General features: G+C 42.5%; 1 protein-coding gene across 2 annotated transcripts in view; it reads left to right on the top strand.

Annotated features, from left to right (window-relative positions):
• Positions 1–23899, top strand: part of NPC1L1 (NPC1 like intracellular cholesterol transporter 1) — a 61330-nt gene that overhangs the window by 14434 nt on the left and 22997 nt on the right. For both annotated transcript variants that reach the window (XM_040346040.1, XM_040346041.1), the window contains exons 4-11: positions 327–499; positions 651–779; positions 2767–2949; positions 4823–4937; positions 9447–9574; positions 9719–9856; positions 11086–11175; positions 14778–14968. In XM_040346040.1, coding sequence (XP_040201974.1) covers positions 327–499; positions 651–779; positions 2767–2949; positions 4823–4937; positions 9447–9574; positions 9719–9856; positions 11086–11175; positions 14778–14968 — 1147 coding nt within the window. The remainder of the gene's footprint in view (positions 1–326; positions 500–650; positions 780–2766; positions 2950–4822; positions 4938–9446; positions 9575–9718; positions 9857–11085; positions 11176–14777; positions 14969–23899) is intronic.

The following is a 23899-nucleotide window of genomic DNA, read 5'->3' on the forward strand; positions in this document are numbered from 1 at the left end:
ATACCCCTCAGATTTACAGCGACTGCACTTCCAAGTGCACTTTGCCTTCCAGAAATAAACCCCAATGTTTACACTTTCCACAGTTCCAGAGAAAACAAAAGAACGCCCATTTCGTCAATGACTGGTTTCTATCATGTAAGGCCTGATGTAAAATTTACACCTAAAGATTGTTTCATCCTGATCTGTGTACACTATTTTTTTTCTGCAATAAAATCCAAATATTTATGAAACATTGTCAACTCCAATAAATTGACCATTAAAGAACATCATAGAATTAAATTTTTTTTATAATACTCTTTTCTTAACAATAATTCTTTGCCATGCAGACACTCAATACTCAGAATCACAAGGTCTGATTCTAACCATCTCACTAAACAATTATGCCCGATCCGACCCTCGGTTTGACTATGTGTTGCTTTGGGAGAAGGAGTTCCTGAACATCTTGAAAGAGTATCAGAAGGACCCTAAGAGCAACTTGACTATAGCTTTTATGGCAGAGGTAAGTGGTGCCATAACATGACCATTCACACCTTTATTTGGTCCTATCAGAATATTTTGTGTGTATCTCCTTAAGATCTTGGCCACCCTGTGGTCTGTATCTGACTGTATTCCTTCTCCATTTTTTTTTCCAATTTCTACCTTCCATGCAGCGATCACTAGAGGATGAGATCAGCCGAACCACCACAGAAGATATTCCTATATTTGCCATCAGCTATCTGGTGATCTTCATATATATAACACTGGCCTTGGGGGAGTACAGTAGCTGCCGGAGAGTGCTGGTAAGGGAAGCGTCTGATATAATACAAATAATTTGATCATATTTATTACAGCTGGATCATATTTAAAAGCAAATTTGTTTATACCATTGGCTTGTGACAATCACTCCACATGTACTGCAATATTTTTCCCTGCAAATTGGATGTTTCAAATATTCTCCTGACAACAGACATACTACAAATCAAACAACATTTGATTACAGTCCTTGCCTCAATGGTGGCAGCTGTGGTGAAGTCAAACCTCTTGCAAAAAATATATTCCCTGCATTAAAATTTCCCATATGCACTAAAGCCACATTTACTGCATGCACAACAAAGCACACTTGTGCTACCAAATCACATATATTATAACTGAACTCACTGTAACCACCATAATCCCTGTAGATCAAGTGTTCTCCAGCTACCAAATCACATATATTATATTTGAACTCACTGTAACCACCATAATCCCTGTAGATCAAGTGTTCTCCAGTGGAGAACACTTGATCTACAGGGATTATGGTGGTTACAGTGAGTTCAGTTATAATATATGTGATTTGGTAGCTGGAGAACACTTGATCTACGGGGATTATGGTGGTTACAGTGAGTTCAGTTATAATATATGTGATTTGGTAGCTGGAGAACACTTGATCTATGGGGATTATGGTGGTTACAGTGAGTTCAGTTATAATATATGTGATTTGGTAGCTGGAGAACACTTGATCTATGGGGATTATGGTGGTTACAGTGAGTTCAGTTATAATATATGTGATTTGGTAGCTGGAGAACACTTGATCTACGGGGATTATGGTGGTTACAGTGAGTTCAGTTATAATATATGTGATTTGGTAGCTGGAGAACACTTGATCTATGGGGATTATGGTGGTTACAGTGAGTTCAGTTATAATATATGTGATTTGGTAGCTGGAGAACACTTGATCCACGGGGATTATGGTGGTTACAGTGAGTTCAGTTATAATATATGTGATTTGGTAGCTGGAGAACACTTGATCTACGGGGATTATGGTGGTTACAGTGAGTTCAGTTATAATATATGTGATTTGGTAGCTGGAGAACACTTGATCTACGGGGATTATGGTGGTTACAGTGAGTTCAGTTATAATATATGTGATTTGGTAGCTGGAAAACACTTGATCTACGGGGATTATGGTGGTTACAGTGAGTTCAGTTATAATATATGTGATTTGGTAGCTGGAGAACACTTGATCTATGGGGATTATGGTGGTTACAGTGAGTTCAGTTATAATATATGTGATTTGGTAGCTGGAGAACACTTGATCTATGGGGATTATGGTGGTTACAGTGAGTTCAGTTATAATATATGTGATTTGGTAGCTGGAGGACACTTGATCTACGGGGATTATGGTGGTTACAGTGAGTTCAGTTATAATATATGTGATTTGGTAGCTGGAGAACACTTGATCTATGGGGATTATGGTGGTTACAGTGAGTTCAGTTATAATATATGTGATTTGGTAGCTGGAGAACACTTGATCTATGGGGATTATGGTGGTTACAGTGAGTTCAGTTATAATATATGTGATTTGGTAGCACAACTGTTGTACTTGCAGAATCTCCACTAAGCACTTCAAATATAGTATAATATCAGCTACTTTATTTATGTATTTATTTTTTTGTAAAAAGGCAGTACAAAAATGTAAAATGTCCATCTACCCCTTGCTATTTAAAAAAAACATATCTCAAACTTGACTGCACACCAAGCTTGACAAATAACTTTTACTTTTTTAAACTGTAGCAAAATGTAAATGGAGGTAATATTTGTATTCCCTTTTTGGCAAAAAAAAAAAAATGAATGAGCTGATATTTTTTTTTGTGAATGGAAATCATCAAGGCACAAGGAAGGAACTCATATAAAAACACAAAATGAGATCCTCCATCAAAAATGGCTATTAGGTAACACCATCAAACCTCCTAATAAATTTCGTAAACCATCTTACATAATTTTAAATGATTCTTCCTCTTCCATTAGGTGGACTCTAAAGTGACTCTGGGCCTTGGAGGAATCCTGGTTGTCCTTGGAGCTGTATTTTCATCAATGGGTTTTTATTGCTACTTGGGTATACCATCTTCGCTGATCATTGTTGAGGTTGTGCCCTTCCTGGTTCTAGCAGTTGGAGCAGACAACATCTTCATTTTTGTTCTGGAGCTACAGGTACAAATATGCCTCTAAAAAAACAACTATGATGAAAAATGGTAAATAGATTGGGTTGCAATAGCAGCAGAACACTTCTAATTTTTCCCTTATTCATATTCTAGCAATGCTAGTAGTATTTTATCACATTCAACTAGAACTGTTCTGCAGTGTTAACCACTTCACCCCCGGACCATTTATGACCGGGCCACTTTTTGCGATTCGGCACTGCGTCGCTTTAACTGACTATTGCGCGGTCGTGCGACGTGGCTTCCAAAACAAAATTAGCGTCATTTTTTCCCCACAAATAGAGCTTTCTTTTGGTGGTATTTGATCACCTCTGCGGTTTTAATTTTTTGCGCTATAAACAAAAATAGAGCGACAATTTTGAAAACAAATTCATATTTTTTACTTTTTGCTGTAATAAATAATATGCCCGATTTTTTTACTCAGTTTAGGTCGATACGTATTCTTTTACATATTTTTCTAAAAAAAAATCGCAATAAGCATTTATTGATTGGTTTGCGCAAAAGTTATAGCGTCTACAAAATAGGGGATAGTTTTATGGCATTTTTATTAATATATATTTTTTTTACACACACAGTTCCCGATTCTCGCTCTGTTACGAGCGATCTCGGGTGGCCGGCGTCGATTGCGCCCACCAGGCACGCGCGTTGGCACCAGGGGCGAGCAGGGGGCACGCACCCCTAATGGCTGAGATGCGAAATTACGTAACATAACATCGTTTCGCAGCAGCTGGTCGGCAAGTGGTTAAAGACAGTTCACCACTGATCAAAATGGCTTCCTTGTTTCAACTGAATGTCAGGAACATACCCAAGTATTTACAGTATATCTACATGAGGACAGAAAGCGAAGGGAAAGGTCTCCAAAAGGTATACAGTGGAACCTCGGTTTGCCAGTAACGCGGTTAAGCAATACGAGCACTGTATTGTATTTTAAAAAAATCCTAACTCGGTTTGTGAGTGTTTTCTCACAAAACGAGCAGGATTCAGGCCAAAGCGGTGTACAGTACCACGTTTTTCCGATCAGCGCTGTTTGGAAATGCACGGAAGGGCCCAAGGACAGCTCGGCTGACCTTGGCAAACCTCGGAAACTGAGTCTTTTCGAGGTTTGTCGAGGTCAGCCGAGGTGTCCTTGGGTCCTTCCGGACGTTTTTGAAGCTCTCCAGCACCCCCCCCCCCCCCTCTGGCCGCATGCGGTATTGCATGCCATTGAAGTCAATGTGGAACAAATTATTTTAGTTTCCATTGACTTCAATAGGGAAACTTGCTTTGATATGCGAGTCCTTTGGATTACGAGCATTCTCCTGGAACGGATTATGCTCGTAATCCGAGGTTCCACTGTACAGACAAAAACAAATGCACTTTTTTAGAAGCGTGGGGAAGAATATTTTGCTATTCTGTATTGGGCATGACTGCACCCCCATTTCTTGTCCTGGTGCCTGAGGGTCTGGAGGGGAGGACAAATCTCTCCAATGGGGTCACAAACAAAAATAAACACTTGATATGTATGTTTATTGAACTGTAAAATATTTCTCTCTACAATATTCATTTTTAAAATGCAACTGAAAATGTTATTTTTTTAAATATTATACTGTTATTAAGGAATCTTTTAACTAATGCGTTAGCTAAATTAAAGAGTTACTTCACAATTACCAAAATGTTGAGGTGGCATCCTCCCATCCTGACTTGTTGCTAGGACATTGCTAAGACCCTCCCAGCTGTTACTGCTCAACCCCACCATCACAAATGTGAACTAATGCTTAAATGCTTGCTGTAGAAATAAATGCACTCAATTAACAAAAGTTCTGCAATTTTATTATTTATTTTTATGCCTTTTTTAAAAAAAATTCCCATTTTTTCTCCTCTTTCAGCGTGATGAGAGGAAGGAGGGAGAACGCCGGGAGGAGCAGATTGGGAGGGTCCTCGGCAATGTGGCCCCCAGCATGTTGCTTTGCAGTCTGTCTGAGGCCTTGTGTTTTTTCCTAGGTAATACTTTGTGAAACAGACACTAGAAATTTTACAATAGGACTTCTGGCTTTAACTACAAACCCTTTAATCGTTTGAAAAATTCTAAACAAGGCACATCAACTTGGTCTTACCGAATGTTATAAAAACAATACTTTATTATTCTTTTAACCATAAAAACAAAAGCTTAAAAATGTTGGCCAAGATTTTTACAAGGCTATTTAAGGCCGGGAATAGATCTGCATCTGAAAAGACCATTTTTTGGGTAACCAGAGGAAGGGCTTAAGCCCATGGGGTAAGATCTAAGATCTATGTGGGGATATATAAAAATGCAGAAATATCCGGAGCATCATTTCATGGTACATTGCCACTTTGAATATTCTCCAAGACTCTTTAAGGCCCCTTTCAGACGGACGGCAGTTTTGCCACAATTAAAAGCATGTACATTTTCCGTGAAATTCAAGGCTCTGGGCACTGCGATTAGCTGCATTTGTACATTGCGATTACGTTCGGTTACATGCGACCGCGTTTAGCTGCGGTAGTCATTTCCATAGCAACCCTTTTTATTTTTTTTGATTATGATGTTATTCCTGTTGTTCTTTTTTTTTTTTCTCACGCTGCTATCTGCAGTTGACACAAAAGACTGCTATTAAGTGCATATAGCTGCGCTAAATCGCACCTGGACACATTCAATTCTATTTTTTCTATTCGCACCAAACCGCATGCAACGAAATCGCAGCTAAACGTTGTGTGTGAATGGGGCCATAGGAAAGCATTGTGTGCTTTTAGCTGCGGTAGAAAATGAGAAAATCCACAGCTAAAAGCACCATTCTATCCGTCCGTGTGAAAGGGCCCTTAGGCTGGGTTCACATACATGCAAATTGGATGCGGTTTTCACTGCATCCAATTCGCATGACGTCCAAGTGTGACCGGCTCGAGGCAGCCACAATGTGGATTGTAAAAGGGCCCTATGCGTTTTTGGGTCCTGTTCAGACCTGAATCGCACATGAACCTGTGAACAAAAACGTACTGGACCCAAGGCAAGAAACCGTGGCCGCACATATGTGAACCCAGCCTTAGGCCTCGTACACAAGATCAGTCCATCCGACAAGAATGGTCCGAAGGACCGTTGTCATCGGTTAACCAATGAAGCTGACTGATGGTCCGTCGCGCCTACACACCATCGGTTAATGAACCGATCGTGTCAGAACGCGGTGACGTAAAACACAACGACGTGCTGAAAAAAACGAAGTTCAAAAAAACGAAGTTCAATGCTTCCAAGCATGCGTCGACTTGATTCTGAGCATGCGCAGGCTTTTGCATCGGTTTAAATACTAACGATCGGTTTCGACCTATCGGTTAGGCATCCATCGGTTAAATTTTAAAGCAAGTTCCTATTTTTTTGACCGAAGGTTAACTAACCGATGGGGCCTACACACGATCTGTTTGGACCGATGAAAACGGTCCATCAGACCATTCTCATCGGATGGACCTATCGTGTGTACGCAGCCTTAGTGTCCACTTAAAGCTGAGGGGAAATCAGGCCCATTTATGATTTTTTTTTTTAAAAACAAAGATTTATGTTGCATTAGTCTTTGACCTAACCCTTAACATGATCTTTCTGACATCTAAGTAAAGCCTAACACATAACCTTATCCCTATCCTAATGCCTAGTACACACGGGCCGAATGTTGGGAGACATTGGCAAGTTCAATAAAAACTGTCTGACATGAGGCCCGCGTGAATGTCAGCTGTTCTGACAGAAGCTGGGCGTTTGGTCAGTTTCTGTCGGATGAGCATGCTGGAAACCAGCAGATAACCACCTATCGATCAGCGCTCTCAGCCAATGGTGGAGAGCACTGGCTGGAGTGTTCTGTCGGGGCTCTGCAGGGGAGATCGATGTACTAACATTGGGCTGTTAGTACAGCGGCTCCAACTGGAGCTGTCAGGTTTTCTTTAGTTCAACCCAGCGTGTGTTTCAGGCTTTAAACTATCACCTAAAAAACACTCCCTAACCCTAAGCACATAACCACAAATGATCCCTATTTGTAGCCTAATATCTAGGAATGGGTGCCAAAATCTTATTTCCATGAATGTCACTCTGCTAACACACAGGAAAATAGCCATATTAGGTAACAAAACTAAAAAAAATCTCAACTCAGTTGGAGTGAATGACATCATTAAGTATCTGTATGTAGGCAACAGGTGAACTTCAAAGTCCCCATTGGCAAATATTTACAGGAAAGATCCACAGCACTGTACCATGTACCAAAGCACACTTCCCTCTGACACAGCAAAATAAACATGCACATATCATTGTCTTAGGTAAATTGGCTTATTTATTAAAGTGACTTTAAAAATTCAATTTAAGCACATATTCTTGAAAATGTACCTTCTATTGCTCTCAGCCTCCTCCGAATCTCAAAATTTCTGGGGTGTTTTTTTCTCACTTCTAGAGGGTGACTATGTTTGTTCTCCATGGTCCCGACTGTATAAACGACCATATACCTCTTTGCTAGCTCCCGAGATGAACTAGAGACCATAGGCGTGCGCACAGGGTGTGCCGGGTATGCCTGGGCACACGCTAATCACACTGTGCGGCACAAATTCCCCCTGCTGTTTGGCTGCAGAAGTAGGGACTTGGGAATCCCTGTCTTAAAAGTGAGATATCAGGGGTCTGTTTAGATCTTTGATATCTCACCAAAGCCCCCCTAATGGAGCCCCTAAAAATGTATAGTTATAATAATAATAATAATAATAATAATAATAATAATAATATATTATTAAATACAATTTAAAAAAAATAAAAAAATTGTAAAAAAAGTTACGATAAATAATAATAATATATTATTATTAAATACAATTGTAAAAAATAGATTTTTTAAAAAAAAAAGTTGTGATTAAAAAATAAATAATAATAATAATAATAATAATAATAATATATTATTATTATTATTATTATTATTATTAAATAAAATTGTAAAGAATTTAAAAATTAAAAAAAAAGTTATGATAAAAAAATAAAAATAAATAAACTACTGACATCAATCTCTTCCCTACTGACACTGCTCTACTGATATATATATATATAAACACACACACATGTGTGTTTGAGCTTTGGGTGTACACCCTAATGCCAAGGTCTGCACACACCTATGCTAGAGACTATGAACTATGGGATGTGTAGTGCACATAGAGCAGTGCATACCCAACTAACATGCACTGCTCACTACAAACAAACAGAGCTGGGGCTGGAAAGGAAAGGTTTGGGAGCTCACAAACGGTATAACAAGGAGGCAGATAAATAGTAAGAAAAAAGTTCAACAATAATAGAATACAGGGCCATTAAGTAGTGTCTGTGGTTGTGTATGGATTATTTTTGGAGAATAATGGCCCGTACACACGATCCGAATATCGGACGAAAACGATCGTTCGATGAAGAATCGTACGATTTTCGGATCGTGTGTACACTACTTTCGAGAGCCGATCACGACAGTTCATCCGATATTATTAGATCGGACATGCACGAAAATTTTCCTCGTACGATGTCAGATCGTACGATTTTCGTTTAGTCAGTACAGTTGTCATCCGAAAATACAATACAAATACATTACAACACATGACATCACTTCCGCTAATTTTTTTTTCTTCCGTCTTACTATATTTGGATCGCGTGTATGGGCCATAAGGATATTGTTTAGTGTCACTTTAAAGCCAAACTCAGGGATAAACAAATATTGTCTAAATACAAGAGTCATGTGTATTCTGACTTGAATGTGGGTTTTCCTTGTGTATTCCTTCTATATCTGTGCAGTAAACCAATGTGAAACTTTATCTCTATGCAGGAGCTTCCTGTAATAAAGACCGGTCACTGCTGGAAGTTGAGGAGTCTTGTCTCCGCCTCCTCCTGTAGTTTTCTGCAGGCAGCCCATAGTGGGTGGAGCAGTTGGGCCCCTCCCACAATTCTGATCTTTGCACAGACTATGTACAGCAGGGGTGTCGAACTCAATTTCATTGTGGGCTGCATCAGCATTATGATTGCCCTCGAAAGGGTCGGTTGTATCTATAAGATTAGATGTCCAGCGCTTCCCCTTCCCTTATATTAGATGTCAAGAGCCACCCCACCATCAGAAGTTGAGTCCCCCACTCTCCCTTACATCACAGTGCACCCCCCTTTCCTTTATGCTGCTGCTGGGAGGAAGCTGGATGCATTGCTTGAAAGCAGAAAGTAAGGGTCTGGAGTAGGACCAGAGGAGGGCTGGAGCTCCCCTGCAGCTGCAGGAGAGGTGTGTGGGCCACATGAAATGGCCTGGAGGGCCACCTGTGATGCACAGCCCAATAATGTGACTGCTACTTTTACAAGGCAATATCTGAGTTACAGACAAAGTGGATTTATATCCTTTGTGGTTATTGAGGAGTATATGTAAATTTGAGTTTTCAGCTTATTTAAAGACCACAATGATCAGCATACATAGAAAAAACAAGTTACAGTAAAACGTTATTTCTAATGTGTGTCTGTCCTTGCCCTAGGTGCGCTCACACAGATGCCTGCTGTTCGTACATTTGCACTGAATGCGGCCCTGGCTATCCTTCTGGATTTCCTGCTTCAGATCTCCATGTTTGTAGCTCTTGTGTCTATGGACATGAAGCGACAGGAGGTAAAATTAGGTTGTTGGGTCTGTGGGTGGGTTGGAGGATATTTCTTCCGGATCCTTTACTTATAAATCTTTTCACATTCTGTTCCCCTATCGACTGGGGTCCAACCGCAAAACAAATCTCATCCATGTTTCCTTGTTCTTCAGAGCTCAAGATTTGACATATGTTGTTGTATCAAGAGCAAGAGTGAGAAGCCAACCAAGAAATCGGAAGGGTGGTTGGTGTGGTTCATGGAGAAGGTGTATTGCCCCATCTTACTGAACCCCTTCAGCCGAGTTGTTGTGGTGAGTAGATCTTCCTATAGATCCATCTTCAACCATATCTCTTGTATATTCTTACATAAAACTTGTATTATCTGCCTATTATATTTTCATTTTCACGTAGGTCTATCTATTAATCACAGGATCCCAAGCTATTTTTTCTGTGCCTTGCAATGGGCACAAACTAATACTTTCTGTGCTCTGAATCTAGTCTTATGCTTATGTATTCACTGGTTTTCAGAAGGGTATGTATTTAAAGTGGGGGTTCACCCAGAATTATTTTTGTAATATTACATCTAGCAGAGCCAGCATAGTAAGGGCATTTACTTTCGGCGGGGTTTTTTTTATTTTTCTCCGTACATACCTTTATATTCTGTTTTTGTCCAGGGCTTCCGGGTTCCGATGACTGCGGGACTGGGCGTTCCTATCCTTTGGTTCGATGATTGATGGCTTGTGAAACAGGTGACCTGTCGCACAACGCGCGTCACCAGATGTCGGGAAATAGCCGAGCTGCGAGTCGGCACTATACGGCGCCTGCGCAGTCAGCTCTACACGGCGGGCTCGGCTATTTCCGCAAATCTGGTGACGCGCGTTGTGTGACAGGTCACCTGTTTCACAAGCCATCAATCATCGAACCGATGGATAGGAATGCCCGGTCCCGCAGTCATCGGAAGCCTAAGGCAGGGATAGGAATGCCCAGTCCCGAAGTCATCAGAACACGGAAGCCCTGGACGAAATCAGAATATAAAGGTAAGTACGGAGAAAAAAAAAAAAACTGCCGAATGTATATGCCCTTACTATGCTGGCTCTAATGTTAAAAATTTGTTTTTAGGGTGAACCTCCACTTTAAAGAGAACACACAATTCAGGCAGAATCTATACATGTGTCAAGGGGCTGAAGTGAGGATGCTAAACAAGTAATTACTGGCTCATAGATGGAATATTGTTCTAAGAAAAAGAGTCAAGGGTCTAAACCAGTGGTCTCCAAACTATGGCCCGGGGGCCCGGATATGGTACCTTACTTGCTTTTATCCAGCCCTTGGGGCACTATTTTATTCACTGACGCCAATGAAGGGCACACTTCCTCCCAATAACATGCATGCTCGGAAAAAAAAAACATGCAGGAATTTAGTTCTACCCTAAGTATATATCATATGGATGATGATAGAATCAAGAACTTTAACATCAGGCAATAGTTTCCCATATTTTGACTTTTTGGCTGAAGTGTCTTCTTAATGTCTCTTGTCTCCTCAGATGGTGGCGTTCATCTTCCTGTTCTGCTGTGGGACCTACTTTATGATGTACTCTCGTGTGGGTCTAAATCAGGAGCTGTCTGTACCTCTGGTACCTATTACTTAATAATATTTTTTATTCTTGGTGACATTTCTTAATTTCTTGGTGAATAAAACAGGTTATTATGACATGAGTAAACAAGGAGATTGTTGTTCCTAAATACCTGCCAATTTCCATACACACAACCATTATTCTCCCATTGGGACTTTTTAATAAGGCATAATACAAAAGTCACTGGGCCAGATTCTCGTAGAAGAGCGTATCTTTGTTCCGGCATAGCGTATCCTATTTACGCTACGCCTCCGCAACTTAGACGGGCAAGTGCAGTATTCTCAAAGCACTTGCTCCGTAAGTTGCGGCGGCGTAGCGTAAATAGGCCGGCGTAAGCCTGCCTAATTCAAATGTGGAACAGGGGGGTGTGTTTTATGTAAATAACTTGTGACCCAACGTGATTGACGTTTTTCACGAACGGCGCATGCGCCCTCTGTGGAATATCCCAGTGTGCATTGCTCCAAAGTACGCCGCAAGGACGTATTGGTTTCGACGTGAACGTAAATGATGTCCAGCCCCATTCACGACGTATCTGGAGATACGCCGTCGTATCTTCTTTGAGAATCTGGGCCATACAATATTAATTTACTATACAAGGATTTGACACATAAATGTATAAAGTACACATAAAAGATTGGCATATCCAGCCAATGGTTTACACATAACAATATATAATGTACATCAAGCTGGTATATTTTCAAGTACATGCTTTGCATAACCACTTGCAATATGGGAGAGGAATGCATCTTGTAACTCAACATGTTTCATTAATACTTTTACTTCTTCAGGAGTAGATACCCCCAACAAGAGAACGCTATAAAACCAGCTTAAAACTTGATAAAACATGGCATCTCCAAAATGGCGAGTGCTGCTCAGTGTCTGATATGGGAGTAGTGGTATCTTATTTTGCTTTAAGATCATGATCTGTTTGGTTGGATAATTATCACTCACTTTTGCAACTACTAGGTTGGGGTTTGGTACTTTGGTATTTTACCACAGCCATGAACTCTCTTGTGCCACCTCATTAGTTCTTTCCATTGGCTGTCTTGGTCCCCTACACTACTCTCGTGTCTGACACTGAGCAGCGGTCACCATTTGGAGGTGCCATGTTTTATCAAGTTCCAAGCTGGTTTTATAGAGTTCTGTTATTGCAGGTATCTATTTCTGAAGAAGTGAAAGTATTTACGAAACGCGTCAAGTTTCAAGATGCATTCCTCTCCCATATTGCAATCATCTTGGTTATGTAAAGCATGTCCTTGAAAATATACCAGCTTGATGTACATTATATATTGTTACATGTAACCCATTGGCTTGATATGCCAAACATCTTTTATGTATACTTTATACATTTATGTGTCAAATCCTTGTACAAAGGCATGATACGCTAGGCACCTGGTTACAGTTCTTACCTACCAAATGTCAATTGTGCAGAATAGAAAATGAATTGACACATGCTTAGCCTATCTGCACCACTTTTTTTAAGTTAATCGATTGAAAGAGCAATGCCGCGTACACACGATTGGAAATTCCGATAAGAAAAGTTCGTTGTGAGCTTTTGCTCGGAAATTCCGACTGTGTGTAGGCTCCATCGGAATCTTTCTGTCGGAATTTCCACCAAGAAAAATTTGAGAAATGGTTCTCAAATTTTCCGACAAGAAAAGTTCTTGGAGTTAATTCCGATCGTCTGTATGCAATTCCGACGCACAAAAAACATGCATGCTCGGAATTAAGTTGATGCATGCTCGGAAGAATTAAACTTTGAAGTTTGAGCCAAGATTCCGTCATAAAAAAATCCACGGTTTTCTTGTCGGATTTCCCGATCTTAACACATTAAATCAGCCAAAGAATAGCTTAGAACACACTTGTCAGGAAAAGACTGTATTTAAAGTGTAACTATGGGCAAAGTAAAACATTACGGGGCAGATCCACAAAGTACACTGGCGTACTTTCAAATTTCCCATGTCGTATCTTTGTTTTGAATCCTCAAAACAAGATACGACGGCATCTGGGTTAGATCCGACGGGCGTACGTCTTCGTACGCCTTCGGATCTTAGATGCAATTCTTCGGCGTCCGCTGGGTGGCGTTCCCGTCGTAATCCGCGTCGAGTATGCAAATTAGCTATTTCCGATGATCCACGAACGTACGAGCGGCCGTCGCATTCTTTTACATCGTTTCCGTTCGGCTTTTTTCGGCGTATAGTTAAAGCTGCTATCTGGTGGCGTACTCAATGTTAAAGCGGGGGTTCACCCTATAAAAAAATTCTAACACTACATCCAGCCCAGTTCTGCAAATAAAATTACACTGACCTTTTATCTTTTTTTCGCCGTAGATATTGTTTATCCTTATAATTCACCGCGTCTTCCGGGTAGGGAATTCCGCGGGAGTGGGCGTTCCTATTGACATGCCAATTGATTGACATGCTAAACGACGGCGCATACAGCGCGTCACGACTTCCCGAAATAAGCTCGGGTCGGCTCGGCTCTATTCGGCGCCGGTGCGCAGGCGCCAAATAGAGCCGAGCCGACCCGAGCTTCTTTTGGGAAGTCGTGACGCACTGTATGCGCCGTCATTTAGCATGTCAATCAATTGGCATGTCAATAGGAACGCCCACTCCCGCGGGATTCCCTACCCAGAAGCCGCGGTGAATTCTAAGGATAAACGCTATCTACGGCGAAAAAAAAAAAAGGTCAGTGTACTTTTATTTGCAGAAATGGGCTGGATGTAGTGTTAGAATTTTTTTATAGGGTGAACCCCCGCTTTAAGTATGGCCGTCGTTCCCGCGTCGAATTTAATTTTTTTTATTTTGTTTGCGTAAGTTGTCCGTGAATGGGGCTGGACGCCATTTACGTTCACGTCAAAACCAATGACGTCCTTGCGATGTCATTTGGAGCAATGCACCCTGGGAGTTTTGACGGACGGGGCATGGGCAGTTCGTTCGGCGCGGGGACACGCTTCATATAAATGAAACACGCCCCCTACTCGCCGCATTTGAATTCCGCGCCCTTACGCCGTGAGAGATATGCTACGCCGCCGTAATTTACGGCGCAAATTCTATCAGGATTCAAACCAAAGCCAGGTAACTTACGGCGGCGTAGCGTATCTCAGATACGCTGCGCGGGTGCAGATCTATGTGGATCTGCCCCTACATATATAACATGCAAACATTTTGCATCTTTAAGGTCATAGTGTTATTTGACTACTTATATTATATCCTGATGGCATTACACTAATTAGGGTTCCCTCCTGAGACTATGAGCACTGCTTAGAGTTGATGTATTTTGTTGATGTTTTCACCTTCAATAAATGTACTGAAGTGTCTTAGGTCACGTTTAGATAAGCAGCTAGTGGGTGGTAAAATCAGGCAGTTGAGCCAGAGTTTTACTTCCTCATGACTTTCCACCTAAACATGGACAGGCAGCTGCTCAAGACTGTGGAAAAAAATGAAATGCTTTGTCGCAGGGTAGTCTTAGATAAGGTGTGAGAGAAGGGTAAATCTAAGCACCTGGGAAGGTTTAAGTGAATCTTGTCCTGCCCAAGAAAAGCTCAGCTCCTTATTTGTACATCCTATTATATACTTAATGCCTTAATTGCCTTTTCCTAGGATTCCTATATGATAGATTATTTCGAAGCTCTCAATGAGTATTTTGAAGTTGGCGTGCCCACCTACTTTGTCACAACTCCTGGTTACAACTTCTCCAACGTAGATGGAATGAATGGCATTTGTTCCAGTGCAGGCTGTGATAATAATTCGATGACGCAGAAGATACAGTATGCCACTGACTATCCTACAAGGTAAGTCTTCTGTCCAGCTCCAAGTATACTTTGTTCTCCTAGTGTTCAGTACTGGTGCATGAAATTTTTTGTTTTGTTTTACCAGTGCCTATCAGTTCCAATCAGTGCCGCATATCAGTACAGCCCCATCAGTGCCCACCAGTGCAGTCTATCAATGCCCATCAGTGCCACCTCATTAGTGTAATGACTAAGCGCACGTAAAGTGTGCGAAACGCGTCTACCCAGCATTCTGATTCCTGTAATTTTTGGGATGTCCAAATAAAAAAGGATTTTGATCTACAGTGGTGTGCGACCATTTCTTCAAATGCCACCTCATTAGTGCCCACAGTGCTGCCTCATCAGTGCAGCCTCATCAGTGCAGCCTCATCAGCGCACATCAGCGAAAAGAATTACCTGTTTGCAAAATTTTATAGCAGAAACAAAGAAAGATTTTGTATTTTTTTTCCCAATTTTTGGTCTTTTTTCATTTGTTTAGCAAAAAATAAAAAACCCAGTGCTGAGTAAATACCACAAAATTAAAGCTCTATTTGTGTAAACAAAATTATAAAAATGTCATATGGGTACAGTTATGCATGACCATAACTGTTATAATTATCCAAGTTATTTATTGTTATTCAAGGTGCGACAGCAGCGCCGGGGCTACCACTAGGCAAACTAGCCCGCCGTCTAGGGTGCACTGCTGCCTAGGGCGCCCGGCCACTGGTGTTTCTACTCTCTTCTCTCTGCAGCAACAAGTCTCAGCATTAGCAGGCAGCCACTGCTCCTTTTGCACATAGTGTCAGGGCTGCAGTGGCGGAGGAGAACTGTGTCCTGACTCCAGAATGAATGGAAGCAAGCAAACATTCATTGATGGATGCTGGTGAGGCTGCATTGATGGGCACTGGTGAGGTTGCATTTAAAGGGCGCTGGTAAGGCTGCATTTAAAGGGCACTGGTGGGGCTGCATTTAATGGGTGCTGGTGAGGCTGCATTTGATGAGCGCCTCAATAAAAAAGTGGGTTGTACATGTGTAGCACCCCCTACTATAGGTAGGTGCTAAAGGTAAGGTTTTTTGGTGATAGCTGGCAGGCAGGTAAATTTAGGCAGGCCTATGCTGCATGCTAGGCCTGCTTGTTTTGATCTCAGGGCAGGAAGTGGTTAGTGTAGCAGTGGGTGTGACCACCTGTCCTTTAGTTCTTGGGCACCTCCCCTGCTTCCAGGGAGAATGTTCTGGAAGAGGGGTAGGGCTGGGGACTTGAGTGACAGGGAGTTCATGTGAGGAGCCCTGACCAATCCTCAACTGGAATTGGCAGGGGGCAGACCTCCTACATAAACTCAGGTCCAGCCCACTGGAGGGGAGTTGTCGGCTGGGTGAAGTGAAGAATGGAGGCCCCATGCCCATCTGGGAGGGTGTGCTCCTTGGCAGAGGAGTTTGGGAGCTGGGAGGGAGCCTCTCCTTACACGGTCATGGAGAGGTGTCCTGGAATAGAGGAGCTGGAGAAGCAGTCAGTACGCATGTCCAGGTAAATTCTTCATCAAGGACTCAGGGCAGGAGAAGTTCGGTGAGTGGGGCACAGTGGATTTCTGAAAGAGGCATGCCAGGGGAGCTGGGTACAAGGCCAGAGAAGAGACTGTGGGTTTTGTGTCAAATCGCTGTTGTCTGAGGGCACAGGTTTTGCAAGCCGGACTGGCTGGGATCAGTAGTCTACCAACTATTTAATGCTGCTAAATTACTATGCCGCCAAGAAGGAGTACTGCAGGCCCCTGGCCTCTCAAAATTCAGCAAGTCCAGCAACAGCCAGGGACCATTCAGAGTGATCTCTGGTGTAAGATGATGGGGTGGAAAAACGAACGCTGTGACAGTGATGTTTGTGCAGGAGGAGAACAGTCTGCAGGAGTTTGTGCAGAGGAGGAGTAACAGTCTGCAGGGGTTGTACAGAGGAGAAAGTTAAGTTGAGACTGTCAAGGTTAGAGTCCATCATTTTTCTAAGCGCTCTATCTGAGATGTGTAAAGCGCAACAGATATAACAATTCTTAAAGTGATTATGGCAAAATGTAATCGGTTCTATGGGCATCCCACACCCTTTTTCCAACCAAGTTATATCCCCCAAATAAATAAAAACAAAACAAAAGCAAATGACTGCTCATTGTCTACTGGAGAGTGATGGTTGGAGGTCTGGCAGCAGGGTGAATATGGTGGATGATAGTAACTAGTAGCAACCATCCGCTACACATGGGCAGGGCAAAGGGGGTGGAGTCAGGGGTGAAGCCAATGGGGGGTGGCAGCAAAATTATGTTCTGCTCAAGGTGTAAAAAATCCTTGCTCCAGCCCTGTGCGACAGTGCTGAAAGCTGAAAATTGGCCTGGGCAAGAAGGGGGTGAATGTGTCCGGTAAGCAGGGGTCAAGTCCTGGGGAAAAAAGTGTGGGAACTCCCACCCAAGATCCACTCCCCCACCAAAAAAAAAAAAAAAATGATACGCTGATATGCATAACTACTAAACCGCAAGTTCTTTCTAAATCCCACGATAACTCGCGGCAGACCTCCACAATGTCTCCTGGGAACAATGACAAAAGCTCCCAGGAGACATCGCGGCATCGAGGAAGTGACTGAATACCCGCACACTACACGATGAATCCATATACAGGAAGCGGCCAGTAACATAAAGGATTACTAAGGTTCGCCTGCCCCTGACAGTGACTCGAGCTGGGCATCGCCGCTTAGTGAAGGATCGGCTCGGGCAGCTCGACTGCTCTCGGCTGCTCTAGTCCTGCAAAGGGAACTGCGTTCCTGCTGTGAAAAAAGTGCAGGAACTCCGTTCCCATGCGTTCCCGCAGGACTTGAGCCCTGCCGGTAAGCAAGTGGTTAAAGTGCACCCCATTTATAACACTTCTAAATATTTATTGTGCTGTCTATGTCAGCTCAAGCTATTACAATTAAGATACTCAGGCCCATGTAAAATGTACATATGTACGTATATGAGCTTTTATTCTGCCTAGGCAACAGTAGTATAACTTTCAAGCATGCAACCTGAAAACCTTGGCTGTACAGACTGACCTTGATATTTGTATCTTATCTATGTTCTTCCTTCACCTCAATTGTATCTCTGGTTCACACCCTGACTCACCAGTTATCTCCCAAGACAGCCCTGTCAACTTTGTGCATAATTACTGCTCTAATCTAATCATGCTACTTAATTATGTACAATATATAAATAGTCTTTGGACTTCATGTCAGACCAACCCAACTTGGGCCTTTGCATACGATTAATATCTTAACGCCTTCATCTTGCAATTTCCGTGTCGTAACAGCTTCTTTGCAAAATAATGTGGTTCCAAACGTTACTACTTTATTGGAAGGGCACCTAACCAATCCTTTATCTACTGGATTAGGCAGAGGTTCTAAGGCAGGCCATACACGGTGCAAATTTCTTTCCTGCAACCTTGCAGTAAAGAAACTTTCACGATTCCCCCATCAACACAGACAATGCTGACAGGGGAATGCCTCCTGCCGAGCTGTTGTCTTCTCCCTCGGCTATAGCAGTCGCTAGCGATTATTGTAAGAGAATCCAGCAGGCTGGTTGTACCCAAATTGACCGATCGATCAACTCTGTACATTCAATCTGCCCATTAACGTTTCGAATATTGTCCGGTTCCTGCTGAATGTGTATGGCTGGCCAAAGGGCTGTGTGTAGATTGCTGATTACAGTTTAGTTAATACAACTTAAATTCCTGATATGTGCCTGTTGTACCATGTACTTGTTTGTTCTCTTTGTATTGCTTCCTATGTGTGAAATCCCTGGAGTTCCTGCCAGTCCCTCTGCTTTCCTATTAAAAACTGACCACGCTGTGCATGAGAGCACAGTGTAGTCAGTTCTCCAGCTGTGCTGAGAACTCAGCCTGCTCTCCTGCTATGATCAGACTTGTCCTGGCAAACCCCCCTGCAAGGCACTATTCACTGGGAAGATCAGTGTAATGCTGTTTCTCCTCCCTGGGCTCCTTATGCAGCTGAGAACAGAGGGTATGTGGTTACTTATAAAAGGGGGGGGAAAAGCTATTTTTGATGTGTGCGTGTGTGTGTGTGTGTGTGTGTGTGTGTGTGTGTGTATATCTATCTATATATATACACAGTGGGGAAAATAATTATTTGATCCCCTGCAGATTTTGTAAGTTTGCCCACTTACAAAGAAATTAAGGGTCTATAAGTTTTATCATAGGTGTATTTTAAATGATAGAGACAGAGGGCCATATTCTGAGTAAATCTCCGCCAGCTTCGCTTAGGGCAATTACACTCCGCTGTCCCAACTTACTGGAGCAGGTGTTGTATTCCCCAACCACTTGCTCCATAAGTTGGGACAGCGGAGTGTAAGTGTCCCGGCGTAGCCTGGCGGATCTCCAAGGGGGCGGCTTCTATTCAAATGAAGCGCGCCCCCGATACAAAAGAACTGGGCATGCGCCGGGCTGCAAAAAGCCCAGTGCGCATGCTCCAGTTCTCGGCGGAAAACGTCAATGACGCCGACGTGTGCGTCATTGACGTAAAGTCGTATTCAAGAACGACTTACGTAAACGACGTATCCGACGAACAAACACGACGGGGACCCGACGCCATCCGTAACATGGCCTACGCGAGACTTGCGGAAACTTACCCCTCATATAGCAGGGGTAAGTTTCCGCTTACGCAAACGACGTTAGCGACGGTTACGCGACGCGAACTCGTTCGTGAATCGGCGTAGAAGGATCATTTGCATACGCAAATGACTCCTTCACTTAAATGCCATCTAGCGGCGGCCGGCGTCATTGCATTTAAGATCCGCCAGTGTAAGTGACTTACAGATGGCGGATCTTAAGTGTATCTATGCAAAACTGATTCTGAGAATCAGGAGCATAGATACACGGGTCAAAAAAGGGAGTTACGATGGAGTATCCTGAGTTACTCCATCGTAACTTTACTCAGAATATGGCCCAGTATATCAACCAAAAATCCTGAAAAAACACATGATACAAATGTTATAAATTGAGTTGCAGTTCCGTGAGTAAAATAAGTATTTCATCCCCAAGCAAAACATGACTTAGTAGTTGGTGGAGAAACCCTTGTTGGCAAGCACAGAGGTAAGATGTTTTTTGTAGTTGGTTACCAGGTTTGCACAAATCTCAGAAGGGATTTTGGTCCATTAGTTTTTACAGATCTTCTCTAAATCCTTAAAAGAGAAAGGTTTCTGTTTTTTTCCAGTGTTCTGGCTGAGAAAAGAAGGTTCTCAAGATTACAATACATGGCCCCCATCCATTGGCCCCTCAATGCGTCAAAGTTGGCCTGTACCTTTAGCAGAGAAACAACCCCAAAGCATAATGTTTCCACCTTCGTGCTTAACTGTAGGGATGGTATTCTTAGGCCTCGATTTTTTTTTTGCCAAGGAAACCGGTCGTGTGTACATTTTTCGACGGAGAAACTGTCGAGGATCCCGTCGAGCCAAAAAGAGAGCATGTCTTCTTTTTCCTCGACGGGAAGGAGAAACTTGCCTTGTCGATTTTCTCGACAGCCTAACAAGGAACTTGACGAGGAAAACAATGTGTTTCGCCCGTCGAGTTCCTCGGTCGTGTGTACGAGGCTTTAGGGTCACAGTCAGCATCTTTCTTCCTCCAAACACGGCAAGTCGAGTTAAAGCCAAAGAGCTCAATTTTGGTCTCATCTGGGCATAGAACCTTCTCCCAATCCTTCTCTGAATCATTTAGATGTTCATTGGCAAACAACATCTACAATCTTCAACTACATGTGTCTTCTTGAGAAGGGAGACCTGCAGGATTTCAATCCATGGAGACGTATTGTGTTACCAATGATTTGTTTGGTGACTGTGGTCCCGACTGCCTTGAGAGCATTCACAAGCACCTCCCATGTAGTTCTGAACTGATCTGCGACTTTTCTCATGATCATCCTTACCCCATGAGGTGAAATCTTGCATGGAGCTCCAGACCCAGGGTGATTGATGGTTATTTTGTATTTCTTCCATTTGCAAATAATCACTCCAACAGTTGTCTCATTCTCACAAAGCTTCTTGCTGATGGTCTTGTAGTCCATTCCAGCCTTGTACAGGTCTACAATATTGTCCCTTACTTCCTTTGACAGCTCTTTGGTCTTTCTCATGATGGTGAGGTTTGAAGAAAGAGATTCTGCGGACAGGTGTCTTTTATAAACATAATGGCCCAGATTCTCGAAAGGAGTTACGCCGGCGTATCTCTCGAGGATTTCCACGGATTTGGATCCGATGGAGTGTACTCACCATAGGATCGAAATCCGCGCCGAAATCCCATCGCGATGACGTGTCGCGCCGTCGCCGTGATGATGACGCAGCGACGTGCGCGACACGGTCATATAAGGAATTCCACACATGCGTTGAATCATTACGACGCATGCGGGGGATCCATTCGGACGGATTGATCCGGTGAGTCTGTACAGACCAGCGGATCAATCCGTTGGGATGGATTCAAGCGGATAGATTTGAAAGCATGTCTTCAAATTTTTATCCGCTTGAAATCCATCCCAGGGGAAAAAAATCCGCGGAAACAGATCCGCTGGGTTGTACACACCAGCGGATCTATCCGCTGGAACTGATCCGCAGATCAATTCCAGCGGATAGATCCTCTCGTGTGTACGGGGCCTGAGTGTGAGGCATTGTATCTATGCCCCTGATTCTTAGAATCAGTTACGCATACATTTGTCTTAGATCCGACCGGCGTAAGTCTCTTACGCCGTCGTATCTAAGTTGCATATTTACGCTAGCCGCTAGGTGTCGCTTCCGTCGATTTACGCTTCAAATATGGTAATGAGCTAGATACGCCGATTCTCAAATGTACGTGCACCCGGTGCATTTTTTTACGTTGTTTACGTAAGGCTTTTTTGGGCGTAAAGTTACCCTTACCCCTGCTCTATGAGGCGTAGATGAGGTGTACCAATGTTAGGTATGGACGTCGGAACAGCGTCGAATTTTTCACGTTTTACGTTGTTTGCGTAAGTCGTCCGTGAATGGGGCTGGACGTAAGTTACACGTCGACTAGGTATTGAGCGGGCGCAATTTAATTTGAAAATTCAACGTGATACTGAGCATGCGTCGCATGCGCCGTTCGATAAAAGCGTAATTTACGTGGGGTCACATAACATTTACATACAACACGCCCCCTACCAGCCTAGTTTGAATTAGGCGGGCTTACGCCGTATCAGATACACTACGCCGCCGTAACTTAGAGCGGAAGATATTTCTGAATACGGGACCTGCCGCTCTAAGTTACGGCGGCGTAGTGTATCTGAGATACGCTACGCCCGCCTAAAGATAGGCGTTTTTTAGAGAATCTGGGCCAATGAGTTGTCGGAGCACCTTCTTAAATTGACAGGACTAATCTTTGTACCACATGAGCACATACTGTAGCCAGTCTGTGGGAGACAGAATTATTGTTGGTTTGTAGGGGATCAAATCCTTATTTTACTCACTGAACTGCAACTCAATTTATAACATTCATATCATGTTTTTTCTGGAATTTTGGTTGATATTCTGTCTCTATCATTTAAAAATACACCAATGATAACAATTATAGACCCTTCATTTCTTTGTAAGTGGGCAAACTTGCAAAATCTGCAGGGGATCAAATAATAATTTTCATCACTGTATACTTTAAAGCCCATCTCCAGGCAAGACTGATATAGAGGTTGCATCATATGAGAGCTGTATCTGTGCATATGTGATTTTTGTTCAGTTGCTTCTATTATTTTTTGTATGATATGTTGCACATATTCAAAAAGTCTGCATAACTCAAATTTACCCAACACAGTGCATGGCATGCTGTCGATTGGACTGTCTATCCGCGTATGCGGGCCAGTCTTTCTGTTCAAAATGCATTTTCTTGTTTGTTTTTTATTTAATTACTTTTTAGTGCCATTTCAAACACAAATACAAAAAAGAACAAAAAAATATGGTCAGCCATTTTAGCTTTTACAGAAAGAAGAAAAAAAAGAAACAATTAAAAAAAACAAATATGTTATTTAAATATTAATATCTCTGCTTATAGAGCAATTTTTTATTTTTACCAAAACAACAAAAGCAAAAACAAAGGGAAATGCCAATGGACTGCGTTCAATTCCAAGCCTGGGATTACAAATAACAAGAATATTGATATTCTATTGCACCATATCTATCCAAATATTATATAATCTGACTTTATGTCATTAGAATACTATAATATCAGAGATCTAATATTGTATATTAATATATAACAAAGTCCTTTTAAAATCAAACTAACATGCCCATATCTTTAAAGCGGTTGTTAAGCCACTCTAACCTGTATAAACCATCAGCACTACTTCCTATTGTAGTATCCCCTCTGTGTGTGATTTATAAAAATAAATGCTGCAAATACCTAGCTTCACTGCCGAGTTCCCATGAGACATTGCGGCATCGAGGAAGTGACGGAATACCCGCACAATACCCGATGAATCCATATACAGGAAGCGGCCAGTAACATAAAGGATTACTAAGGTTTGCCTGCCCCTGACAGTGACTCGAGCTGGGCATTGCCGCTTAGTGAAGGATTGGCTCGGGCGGCTCGGCTGCTCTAGTCCTGCAAAGGGAACTGAGTTCCTGCTGTGAAAAAAGTGCAGGAACTCCGTTCCCACGCGTTCCCGCAGGACTTGAGCCCTGGTGTCAGGGCTCAGCAGCCATAATACACCGTGGTCAGTTTACAGAGGGGTGGGGAGAAACTGGCAGGATCAGAAAGGTTTTTTAGGTTTTACAGGGGGCCAAATGACACAGGACAAGCACTGTCATATAGCATACTTTAAAGGCGCAGGATAATTTTTTTTTTTTTTTGGGGGTTAACAAACGCTTTAAATGTTTGTCAGCCATGCCCTTGGTATTGTACCTAAATTCTTCTTTATAACATATATCATCTATTTTTTGTACCTCAATAGCT

This window comes from Rana temporaria, chromosome 3, assembly GCF_905171775.1.
Source record: "Rana temporaria chromosome 3, aRanTem1.1, whole genome shotgun sequence".
Lineage (NCBI taxonomy): Eukaryota > Metazoa > Chordata > Amphibia > Anura > Ranidae > Rana > Rana temporaria.